General features: G+C 42.5%; 2 protein-coding genes across 3 annotated transcripts in view; one reads left to right on the top strand and one right to left on the bottom strand.

The window, feature by feature from the left end:
* Positions 1 to 3,153: 3,153 nt before the first annotated feature.
* Positions 3,154 to 10,452, bottom strand: rbck1 (RanBP-type and C3HC4-type zinc finger containing 1). 2 transcript variants are annotated; one of them, XM_030091228.1, is made up of 14 exons: positions 10,232 to 10,452; positions 10,118 to 10,153; positions 8,863 to 9,007; positions 8,482 to 8,578; positions 8,171 to 8,369; positions 7,926 to 8,044; positions 7,663 to 7,836; positions 7,266 to 7,426; positions 7,034 to 7,130; positions 6,147 to 6,326; positions 5,950 to 6,048; positions 3,948 to 4,091; positions 3,746 to 3,831; positions 3,154 to 3,648 (listed from the first exon to the last, which is right to left on the bottom strand). In XM_030091228.1, exons 2-13 carry the CDS (start codon positions 10,143 to 10,145, stop codon positions 3,751 to 3,753), a joined length of 1,524 nt encoding a protein of 507 aa, XP_029947088.1. In that variant the 5' UTR covers positions 10,146 to 10,153; positions 10,232 to 10,452; the 3' UTR covers positions 3,154 to 3,648; positions 3,746 to 3,750. The 2 variants fall into 2 exon arrangements, with proteins under 2 accessions (XP_029947088.1, XP_029947087.1); XM_030091227.1 differs by having other exon boundaries at positions 3,154 to 3,831; positions 10,232 to 10,450.
* A 973-nt stretch (positions 10,453 to 11,425) lies between these two features.
* The window catches only part of necab3 (N-terminal EF-hand calcium binding protein 3), a 39,144-nt gene continuing 38,236 nt past the window's right edge, over positions 11,426 to 12,333 (top strand). The window contains exon 1 of the mRNA XM_030091230.1: positions 11,426 to 11,680. Coding sequence (XP_029947090.1) covers positions 11,546 to 11,680 — 135 coding nt within the window. The 5' untranslated portion in view covers positions 11,426 to 11,545. The remainder of the gene's footprint in view (positions 11,681 to 12,333) is intronic.

Below are 12,333 nucleotides of genomic sequence, written 5' to 3'. Positions count from 1 at the left end.
AAAGCAGTGATACAATGAACTGATCTGCCTGCAGGCAGGAGGAGAATGTAATATCCTGTTCTGCCACAAGGTGACACTGTAAGCTCTGTGTTGACAAGAGAAGATTATGGTGATGTGCTGTGGAGCCATGGCAGGGAAATATCAGTACATCTAAAGGTTATCTGTCTTAAAAATACATAAATACTTTTATAATACATAAAATTGAAAACATAAACAGCAGCAGTAATATTTATATCAAGCTGAATTTGTTGAAAAACAAACTTTCCATATCTTAAAGCGATGGTTCAGGAGTGCTGCAGTGATAAAAAGTTATCTGGTTCCTCTTGTCCGACATCCTCGTGTGAAAACGTTCCTTCAGTATTTATCAACTTTAATCCTCCAGTCTGACTTCCATAATCAAGGTAGAACCAAAGAGCTGAAACAACATAAAATCTGTGACCTAACAGCCATAAAGGAGGAGAGAAACACAGACTGGGGCTGGATGATACTGTTGGCTTGGTCAAGGCCAAAAAAGGCTCAGTCACCTTTAGTTGTGTGATTCTCTGATCTGAGACGACAGAGAGAAATCACTGAGTCATTTATCAGCAGTGTGTGGAGTCAGTGAGACAGTGTCAACACTCAGTTCAATTTGACTAAAGAGATATTTCTCTTCCACATGTCAGAATCAGAAACACACTCAGGTCAGCCCTGTTAATCAAAACCCATTAAAATGTACACTCATCTTAAATAACACCAAAACAGTCAGAAACATTCATTCTAAATTGGAACACGCTGCATATTTAAATGAGGATCTATCTAAGAAGTAAGAGCTCATAATTTCAAGACTCCTCTTGCAACTGTATGGACTATATTTATCTGACACATTCCCACCAAGCTGCCAGCCCCGGTCTGTCACATCATCTCTCCAAGGGGCAGTCCACCTAACTCATTTTTTCATTTTCAGCTTCTCTAGACAGTCGTTTTCCTTTTCTACCCTCCCTCTGTGCTCTGTGTTCAATAAACTCCTAAATTCTAACCCTGTTCCAGAACCTGCCTCCGGGTACTCCATCTCGTCTCTGTTTCGCAGGTGGAGGTTTGATCTCAAGCTCTTCGTCTTCTCTTTTCCTTTTCCTGCTCTGGTTTAGATGAACTTAAAGAGTCACTGGATCATCTGTGGCCTCATAAAGTTTGGTGAAGCTGCTGAGTGTCGTCATCTTTTTTGGTGGAGGGGTGTCGTCTGATTGAGGGCACAGCATTTCATCTTCTTCCTGTTCCACGAGGCTGCTGACACACTCGGGGCGTATGGGACCATGCATGTCAATTTGAGGCAAAAACATGCAAGGAAACCAAAGTAAATATACTAAGGTAACAAGACAGTTTGAGAAATGTGAGGAGGAGACAGTACTAATATTGTCATGGTTTATTTAGTTTCTTGTGTTCTGGCTCCTTGACTTCATCTTCTTGTGTCTGACTGCTGTTCTGATGTCTTTCACCTGTGCCCGAGTGTGTGATTGTCTTCACCTGGTCGATGGGGTTTAAATTCAGGCCCTCTGTGTATTCTGTTTGTTTGCTCACCTGTGTTTGTAGTTGTCGTATCATTCTGTGCTCCTGTGTCCTGCTTTCCACCGCTTCAAGTCATTAACTCCTGTAATCTCAAGAACTTTATTGTCTTGGACATTTAGATGAGATTATGTTCTGCCTATGGTGATGTTTGGCATCTTGAGTCTTCCTTTGAGCCAAACAAACATTTGTGTTTGAGTGAATCAAATAATACTAAGAAGCCAGAAAGAGAAACTTCTAATGGCATTAAAATATTGGTAAAAGTATGTCCTCTGCCATGAAGAGAGAAAACACAATTAAAGAAAATAAGGCAACCTATTTTGCATTAAAATTAAGTCCCTAAATTAAGAATTAAGTCTCTGTAAAGGGAATCCCCCTGTGAACGTCTACTGGACTGCACCCTCCAAATTCACTGACATGCGAACTCACTCAGCCTGCCTTCAAACACAATGTCAGGCCCGCTGATGCTACAAAAGATCATCAAGTTTATCACTCTAAAGAAAGCATCAGTGAGTCAAAGTGAAGCTGAGGTTGTTCTGCTGAAGCTGCACATTTCCACCAGGGGTGAAAGGTGGGCTGAGCCCTGTCTGGGGGGTCACCACATGCAGAATCATGGCAGGACAGATTCAAAGATTGCTTGAGGGTCAGTATAATATGTGGATTATAGCTGTAATTGCAGCTCAATGATGGGATCTCTCCAGTAAACATTGAACATCCAACCTGTAATAATACAGGTTTTTCTGGCTATGTGAGGTGTTGTGTTTAACAGTGAGTGCTGTTCAAATTTACAAACCTGGAAATGGGGACGTTTCTAAAAGGGGGGCCCAGCGGAAAAACAAATCATCAAACAAATATAAGAAGATATTTATAGCTGATCATCGTCAGCTTTTATGCATCACACGGCACACCATATATCGACCACTTAACCACAACAGCCTTTCAAGATTCGTTTTCAGTTCAAAGATGGAAGAGTTTATTTTGAAGATGTTCACAGATGATTGAATTTCTTTTAGCAAAAGCTGAATCAACTGAAAGCACAAAGAAAAATCAAACGTTCTCCATTTGCTGTGTGCAGCAGCCTTCACACATACTTTTGCATATCCAAACTCAGTGTGGCTCTGCTTTCACTCCTGCATCACCGTTTTCTCAGCTCTCAGTATTTTGTCATCTACTCTTCTAACATCTGTGCCTCTTCAGCGATGCCATTTTACCCATTGATGGTGTAAATAAAACCAGATCTTTTTCTCAGCGAGCACTTAGAATGCTCAGAGTGTGGTTAGTGAGGAGAGATTTGATGGATTTGGCAAGGAATATATTGGAAAAAGAAAAATCACTGACTACACCTTTAATTGCACTAAAAAAAAGGGCTTCATGAGGAATCAGGAGTATCAAACTACAGAACTGCACATTTTTCCATGTTTGAAAGTGTCACTCGAGCAAATCGGTATTTCTGTGTGATTACAAAAGGTTTAATGTGCACATTGTCAGTGTGATGTATCAGCATTCCTGCTCAGATGACAGAGTGACTTCAAATGCAACTCTTGGAAAAGTAACCATGATTAAACATCAGTGAAGAAAAGTCTCAAAGGAAAATACAGACCAGCAGTTCCAGTTCATTTCTTATTTTTATTGTGTTCTTCATTAATACAGACAGGTAGAAGGAAGCCATTTCAGACATGTTTCAAGTACACCCTCCCCAACTTTAAAGGCAATATATACACAAAACAAACCGTATGGTTTATCTGACTGAGAAAGCCCTTTGGAGCAAATAAAATAGTGTCAATATTCTATTTTAAGTCGGATACTTTCAGGTTAAGAAGTGCATAGGAATTCATTCATTTGTAAACATGTGAAACATCCTTCACCAGTTTGATGAGAAAATTCTCTTACATTCATCTCCACAAATAAGTAATTTTTAAAGCAAATTCGTTTCGGTTGCTCAGATCAAATTCACAAGTTTGCACTGAACGAAGATATCATACCCTGCTTTTCATCGTGAACTGTAAAGGGAACAGCGTTATGTTTTATCTCACAAAAGGTTCCTGTAAAGCATTATAAGAAGTGGCGGGAAAAAGTGGCCGTCCTGTCCGCCTGCGACTGAATCCAAGGCTGAAACGAACATTTCTGCTGTCAGTCCAGAGCAGGATGTCTCAGCTTCAGATCCAGCTCACGTCAACGTGAGTAATACATTTGTTCATTCGTGTACCTGCTTCAGTGGCAGTTCTGACAGTTGGGATGACAAGGCAAGTTATTGACTCGACATCTGCATCCACCAGATATATCACCGTTACCCTGAAACAAAAAAAGACAAGGAGAAGTCAAATGCATGGAACTGGAAGAAGAAAAACTGTGAAATCATGTTTATCCCGCTAAATACACAGAAGCTTTTTTATTTTTTTTATTTTTACCTTTGGTCCCCATCGAGCTTGTTTAGTGACCCAACAGATCTCTGTCTTGCACATCAAACAGCAGATCCAGTCACAGCCGTCTTTTTTCTGGACGATCACATCGCAGCGTGGGCATTTCATGGCCTCCCCGTTCTGCAGCATGCTCTGAAGTCACAGACGGAGACGCAAATGGTGGAAATGTGATAGAGGTACAAAAGCGAAACTATTGAAGGCCTTCAAAACACTGATGAGCGCCTGACTGCACTGTAAAAAATGTGAAATGAGTTAAAAAGGTAAAGAAAAACAGCAATATTACACTGTAGGAAGAAGAGAAGGCATGCTTTATTGATCTCCTTGCGCTTATGCAGTTAAACTTAACATGTTCCCGTTTACAGCAGCAAAAAGAAGAAATAAACAGTGTTTGTGGTGAGGAAAGGATTGTTTTCTGTGTTCGACAGCTTAAGAAATATGCCGGGATTTGAAAGTTCTACTTTTGCATTTTATTAGTTTTACTCATGGAGTTTTCATGGAGCTCTGGGTTATGTTTGACTGTATCACAGTCTAAAAGGGAGGTTTGTGTATAAAGCAGAAGAGACGAGAAGAAAAGGAGGACTCTGGTCTTGAAAGGTCATGAAGAAGCTGCTGGGTCCTCCTGGTACAGAAACACATCCCTCCTTATCATGGGAGGACATTTTGAAATGAGACTCAAGAACTGTCCAACTTTTTCCCAGGCAGGCTTAAATCCTGAGATCGGTTCAAAAGTGTATGTATACAACTGAAACTAAGAGACTAAGATACTCCCATATGGCTCAGATTTGGAAATTGTCATTTTATGAGATGATTTTTTTTCAACATGGGATTGAACAGCTTCTTACTGTTTGCATGGGTCATGTTTACATGGTCATTCCAACACACCTTCGTCAGCACAACTAGCTGAACTTCTCAGACGTTTTATCCTGGCGACAGTTTTACATACAGCCAAGCAGGTCTGCTCCTCACTGAACTGCTGCCTCGCTCATTTCACAGCGCATATCAGACATTTGAGATGAAGCACTTTAAAGGCCCTGGATGGCGTGTTAACAGGAATGTTAGGCAGACGGAGCTGGCTTGTAATTTTTTCCTAGCATTACAGTCACGGTTCACTCAGGACGTGACGTTTACTTCAGATCAAACAGGTTCCTCTTGTTTCTGAAACCTCTGCTATTTACCAGTGCTGTTGGAAATACCTCCACGAAGCTCTTAAGCGCATTAAGAAAATTACGGAATTTCCTTCTGGGATTAATAATTCTATTAAATATTCTATTCTATAGTAGTTCTATATGCGCCCAACAACAACACATTAGACACTGGCATTCCACCAGAGTTATTAACTAATACGAAGACAAGCAAGACAAAAAAAAAAAAAAAAAACATTTCAATAAAGTTGAAAGTTTCTGATATGGTATTCAAGGAGACTATGCAGATCAAATTGAATTCAAATCAATATTGAACGCCCCGAGATTATTTTAGTAGTCAAGTGACTAACAAGCGCCTGATATAATAATGATATAATCAGCACCTTTGTGTTATTATATCATAGCATTTATAGATTATAGATAGCATAAGCTATACAATTCTGTTACACCTAGTCCATCCTTTTCCTGTTTTTTCCTCTTATTTATATATCCCTTTATAAGAAACATTTATTTTCTAAATAAAACCGCTATAAAACAGACCTATCTCATTTGAGACGGGTTTGTATCCGTGTATATGTTGTGATTATGGTTCGTGCAGCAGCGTTCTTACTGTGCAGCATTATTTCACACCAGCTCTAAACTTTTGTACAGCCGTGCATGAAGTGAAAACTGTGACCTTTGGCCACCAACATTTCAGGAGTTAATATATAAACCACATTTCTGCGACTCCTTACAAGGTGTGAAGTGGCTGTTATTTAATCTGTGTGGAGAAATAAGAGCACCAGAAAGCATTCATCCATCACACTCACATCATGGGGATAAAACACAGAGGCTAAAAGTTGACCTACCTCTAACATCTGCTTCGTCTTCTGCGCTGCTTCGTCGTTTTCCGCTCGGATGCGCAGGTCATCTTGGTAATCCTTACAGTTCATGTCATTGTGGATGGCCTGAAACATTCAACATGCACTTAAAGAATCTACTCTGACAGCAATGAGAAACAAAAACCTTTAACATACAGGTGTGAGGAGGCACGTCAGAGACCCACCCTGCAGAGGATGCAGTTGGTTTCTTCGCAGATTTCACAGTGAAACTCATTGACTTCGTCCTCGTAGATGCACCACCCTCGACAGTTGGGCGTCTGACAGTGGAAGCTGTGCTCCGAGCGGCTTTCCGCAATGCTCAGGCGCAACTCCATAAACCGCTGCAGCTCGTCTTCGGTGAGCAGCTGCCTCCCCGATACCAATGAAAACACACACACATATACACACACACACATAAAGAGAGTGACAGGTTACACACTGCTTGAGTTCCGGGACCAAGGTGCAACACTTCAGTTTGACATGTTGATGGTATTTTGACATGTTGATGGTATTTTGACATAGGTTCTCATTATAAGACCTACTGAAACACGGCTTTCTGTCATTCAGTTCGGCCATATTTCTTTCATCCTGACATGTCTGGGAGGATGTCACAGTACAGTAATCGTCATTACTGCCACCTTAGAGTTCCTTCTTCGCTCGAACCCAGTGGTTGAGAGGAGCTTCTTGTGTGAAGTTTGCATGTTCTCCATGAGACTGTGTGGGCTTTTTGGGGCACACCCAAGCTTTATCCCACAATCCAGAGAGTGAGTGAGATTTCTGCGGGTAGCTCCCACCCACCCAAAAAACAAACACTAAAGGACCACTTTCTAAAGCCTATGCATGGCAAATATTACTATTAACGAATTTAAGTAAAGCAGTGAAATTATCACTTTTGGGAAATACATGCTCAATACCTGACAGTTTTTTTGGTGACTCTGAAGTAGTAATGATTTGTCCAAGGACTACGCTACATTATGCTTAATACCGAACTCCCTTTGATCATTTTTCAGTAACTTTTACAGCTTCAGGGCTTCTGGCGTTTGCACGTTTCCCTCTTCCGCCTTGAACTTACCGCTTTGATTTCTCGGTCCTGGAGCTTGCTGTCACACGTGTCGGGACACGACACCTCAGCGTCTTGACTGTTCACTATTGTGCCGATCAGGCAGTCTCTGAACGAGCACAGGTGAAATCAAATCACTCGATTAACCACTGCAAACTTTGCAATAAATCATTAAAACCATTTACTTTTTAACATATGCAGAATATATTTAACGCTGTAACATCACTAGAGTTTATTCTCAAACCTGCAGAAGGTGTGCAGACACTCTCTGAGCACGATGCCCTCTCCTGGCGTCAGTGGAAGGAAACAAACAGGGCACTCTGCTTCTTCAGTGTTAGTTATGATGTCCATGTCATCTGTGGCCAACAAGTCCCTGTAGTTCCTCTCCCGCTCTTCCTGCTGAGCCTTAATCGCAGAGCAGAAGAGGAACAGCAAACGCCACTGAGTTGCAAATTACAAACACATTAATGACTGTTTATTGCTCAAATTCAGGTCAGTCACACCGCGTCTTTTCACTGCAATTTCCCCACAATATGAACAAGAAGGCATCAGGAAGAAGCACGTATTCCCGCCCTGCCTGAAGCTGGCATCTTACTGACACCATGCAAGCTGTCATGATTCCAGTGACTCTGAGCCCTTACCTGTTCATATTGTAGGATGGCCAGCTCCTCCTGCTGGAGTCTTTGCACCTCCTGTGGGTCCGGCTGGTAGATATCGGGCACCTGATAACCCTGTGGTCGCTCCCCTCCACACATCTCGCAGCCTGGACGTGTTGGTTTGTTCACAAACGTGCACATCTGACAGGACCACCCCGGCTGCAGACACAGAGACCGGGCACGCTGATGTACACGTCCGGGGACAGACTCAGTCGCGAAGCAGCCGTTAAGTTTCAAAGTGGCCTGACCTGAGGGTTAGCTCGCACAGCAGGTTTCGGAGGAGGAGGAGGAGGACGGGCCTTATCAACTCCAGCTGCACCCATCCCTCTGGGAAAAAGCTCAATCGCCTGCATTGACTCCACGATACCTGAGCACAAAACCATCAAATAAGAAAAAAAAATTAGGAAAAGGAGTTAACTTGTGAGATAGTGTCAACCTACGACTCAGTAAAGTAGCGATCTGTGTGTATATGTGTGACCATATGTCCACTGACCATCTAAGCGCTGTTGATCTTGGTCCATGTTGTTTTGTTGGCGTGTGAGACCGGCAGCGTGAGCAGACAGGATGAAGAGGAAAGCCTGGTCGCCGCTCTTACGGATCCCGTGGCTGTGCAGCGTTTCCTGGTCTTTCGCTAACCGCTTCCCAATCACCCAGCGCTGCAGCAGCGGGTGGAACCCATAGTCGTGGCTGATCTTTGCACGTCACATAAAGGAAAGAGAAGTTCAAATCCAATTTATAGAAATTATCTCATGTTATTAGGAATATTGATGTTGTTGCTGGATGAGTTGGGTAACGCATCGGCACCTTTTCTTTAAGCTGCCCAATAGTCATGGAAGAAGAAACCTCAACAGTCATCGGGATGTACATTTCTGACTCAGCATCTTCAACTCCAACCTTCAATCTGCAGAACATGAAAAAAAATACTGTCATTACTGTTTCATTCATGATATTCATTAAAAAAAAAAAACATGTCTTCATATTTGTCTCAAGCACTCATGGAGACTGGAATGATTAACACAATGACTTTCACTTTTCATTCCTGGTTATTGTTCAGTGCTTGTGGCGATTGTGTAATCCCACTTCAAGACAAATCACGTCTAAAAATAACCTCTTCTCTCTTCAGAGGAGAGACAAACTGTCTACTTTTCTCAGAGAAGGCATTTATCCATAACAAAGTCGTGTCACCTGATCGTGTCCTGAGGGTAGGCTGGACTGCAGATGCTGACCGACACCGGGACAGAGAGTTTGGACAGCTTTTCACATAGTTTCACCGCCTCTTGACAGTCGCCGGCGCTCAGGGCTTCGCTCAGAGAGAGGGCCAGCTCCTCGGCTGCACAGCAAGCAGGAGAAGAGCGTCACACTTTGTGTGTCTAAAAACCAACATGTTCAACACGTCGCACGCTTCTGGGACTTTCAAATTGAGACGCGGGCTTCTCCAAAGATTTAAATTATCCAACCAGAATGGGTGGTGTTGTGCTTTTATTGACACTGGAAGGCTGTTCAACTCCGGCTCTCGAGGGCCGGAGTCCTGCATGATTTAGGTCTCTCCCAGTTGCAACACACCTGAATGCAATGAGGGCTCATTACTGTTTTTTTTTTTTTTTTGTCAAGCTTGATGAAGGTATCAACATTAGATGGAAGCGTGTTGAAGCAGGGAGACGGCTAAAAACATGTAGGACACCGGCCTCCGAAGCCCAGAATTGAACAGCACTGCATGAAAAAAAAAAAAGACAAAATCTGACAATCAAGCAGAAAAATTTGAGTACTATTCAATGCTGCTGATTTAATTCTTCATCTGATACCAAGAAAGCACATGACAGTTAGCTGGGATCGGCTCCAGCACTCCGAACTAAATAAAGAGGTCTAGAAAGATGAAGATGGATGGATACCAAGGAAGGACTTAAGTTTATTTTGAATTATAGCTATCTAAATTTAAAAAAAAGGTTAATTTCTTATCAAACATTTCCTTCGTTGTGTTGTCAGTCTGTCATTTATGCGGGGAATGATTAAACATTAAAATACAACAACTTAATACATATAGAATACTTTTCAACACAGTAAAATTGTTTAGCTATTGTAAAGAGTTTATTTAACTGGCTTTCATGTAGGCAGGTGTCAGGTACCTCTGCAATGTAGATATTGATATTTTTATTTGTAAAATTGATGGGGGAGGGATGTAAACATTTGAATACTGGCTGTGTGTCTCATTTGGAGTTGAGTGGTCCAAGTTCAAGTCCTTAACTGCCTTTTAAATTGACATAATCCACTACTTAGAGAGGGGCGGGGGATTACTGATCATGATTATTTGTACTGTTGGGCTCGATTAATCAATTCTTTCTATTTGCAGTTGCAAGTTAATATGAGTTATTAAGCTATTAAGAGGCCTATTTAGGGATTAAAGTACATTATAGCACAAACGAAACTACTGCTAGAGTCTCACCCTCCTTCAGGTTGACTTCAGACGACATGTCGACACCTGAAACGACAAGTTTCACGACTTAAGACACCAAAACACAAAAAGGAGCATTTTGGAGGGACAAAGTGCACTTTTTACCTCGTGACCCTGAAGTTGACGCTCCTCGGTCCGCATGCAACAGACGCTTCCTGCGTCCGGACTTCACGGTAACAAAGTTATTTTCTCTCAGTCAAATGAAATAAAAAAAAGTGTTCAGCTGTGTCGAGCTGTTTTTTTCGGTGGCTGTCAGGTAGAAAGGAAAGTGAAAGTAAGGGGAGAAAAGGACAGGAAGAGACGACACAGTGCGCCTCCACTCCGCCCCTCGTCAGGTTTGAGACTTTTCATCTCTTGGGATACAGTAGAAATAAAAGGTCTGTGACTTTAATGGATGTTTTCCCAACACTTCCTCATATTGTCATGCCTTCTTTCCACACCCCAAACCTCAAATAGACTCACATTTCCACCCAGAACGTGTCATTTTGTCAATGAAGCTGAAGTTTAAGAGATTAAACAACTTTTTCTGTCAGAATTTGGACCAATATTCGTCAATATTCACACCAGTAATAGCTTTAATACAGCGTCTCGCTGTTTTTTGTGCGCAGCTTTACGGTAGTTTATGGTAATTTGTTTATGGGATCATCTGAAACAGTGATTAATAGTCATGAAGAGCCCTGTTATTCATGTTTTCACTCTACACGCCTGAGACAGACTCTTTTTTGGGCTTTGTTTTTAACTTTGAGTTGAGTTAGTCGTTTGATTAATTCGCCCTGAGGCAGTAAAACATCTGCAACGTGCAGGTTTTTTTTCAGGTCACTTGTACGTTTTGAAAAGATAGCAGCAGTAACCTCATTAACCCAGCAGGTGGCAGTCTCTGTTAAAAGTTGATCATGTTGCACAAGCGAACTCTTTCTTGGTTCCCGTCTATTTGATTGTTTTTGTTTGTTTGTTTTTTTTAATAAAGACGGCGTAGTTTCTTACTGAGGCTCTGTTTGACAAAATTAAAATAAAAAACCTTCAATATCATCATCCTCAGTACCCATGACATGATTGATCTCTCTATAAAGAGCAATAGTTTGAGTTTTTGTTTAAATTACTGGGCTGAAACAATCAGAAATCTACGGTGAAAGATGTCGGGGGGGGGGCATCAGATGAAGTTGGGGTGGTTTGGATGCAGACGCGCGGTGAGGATGATCGGACCAATCACCGCCTCTCTCTCCTGCAGGAGGGGCTGGAAGCTGCCTGCAGCAGCAGCACCACCGCCACCACAAAGTTGCACAGCATCATCTCAGTCCCCGTCTGCTGCCCACATTCCCACTTGACATCTCTCGCACCTGCAACCTGCGCCTCTCCTCCGCGGCGACAGCTTCACTCCAGCAGTTTTCATCCTCCAGAGGTGTCTCGACGCGTCCAAAGATGCTGGCTTGTACGGAGATGATCACTATGTGCCTGCAGTCGGCCAAGCAGAAGCATCTCCGGGCTCAGCTGCAGCTGCAGCAGCAGCAGCCGCCGCTGCAAAGCGCCGGACAGGGGCTGACCATCTTCCATGATGTGAGTGGATCTGCTCTCTTACTTGCACATTTCCGTGGAAAGAGTTTCTTTGTTTTCCTGCACAGAATATTATGAATTTCCCTGTTTTTTTTTCTCAATTTTTGAGACTTTCTAAGACTATAACTGAAATTTATGCTGCAGAAAACTCCAATTTCTATCCAGAAAATCCAATGAAAGCTCAAAGTGTGTGTGTGTGCGTGTGCGTGTGTGTGTGTAAAGTAGGAAGAGCTGCAGCTGCTGCCTCTGCATGATAAATTAAGCTCCCAGTCGGACAGGTTTAGGGGCTGCTTGGGGGGGCTCCCCCTACTTTGTTACACTCAAACCTGCTCTTTTCAAACAGCTTTACGGAAGAACACCTGCCACCGACCGCACACACTCACACACCGCACACTGAACGCTCCTTAAAATGGGAATATGGAAACATGCAGTCCAGAATGAACTTTCTGACTCAAGGACATGTTTCAGTGCACAGATGCTTTGACTTGCTTCCTTGCCCATATGTGCACACACACATAATCAAATGGTGCTTTAACCAGTAGTTACACCCACTGTCTGATTAACCTGCAACGCTGCCATAGAAACCATCCATCACGGTCAAGGTGAGCAGGCCGGCCGTGTTTCTAAAGCTGACAGCTCTCGGTCCACACAGGACT

Source organism: Salarias fasciatus, chromosome 5 (assembly GCF_902148845.1).
Source record: "Salarias fasciatus chromosome 5, fSalaFa1.1, whole genome shotgun sequence".
Lineage (NCBI taxonomy): Eukaryota > Metazoa > Chordata > Actinopteri > Blenniiformes > Blenniidae > Salarias > Salarias fasciatus.
The sequence above is the reverse complement of the archived record's forward strand: the minus strand, read 5'-3'. Positions and strand labels throughout refer to the sequence as shown.

Coding starts and splice junctions, on each gene's coding strand:
- rbck1 (XM_030091228.1), bottom strand. CDS start 10,145: ATGTCGTCTGAAGTCAACCTGAAGGAGG. Junction 9,008..10,117: donor TGAAGTCAACCTGAAGGAGG/GTGAGACTCTAG, acceptor CTTGCTGTGCAG/CCGAGGAGCTGGCCCTCTCT. Junction 8,370..8,481: donor TTGGGCAGCTTAAAGAAAAG/GTGCCGATGCGT, acceptor TGACGTGCAAAG/ATCAGCCACGACTATGGGTT.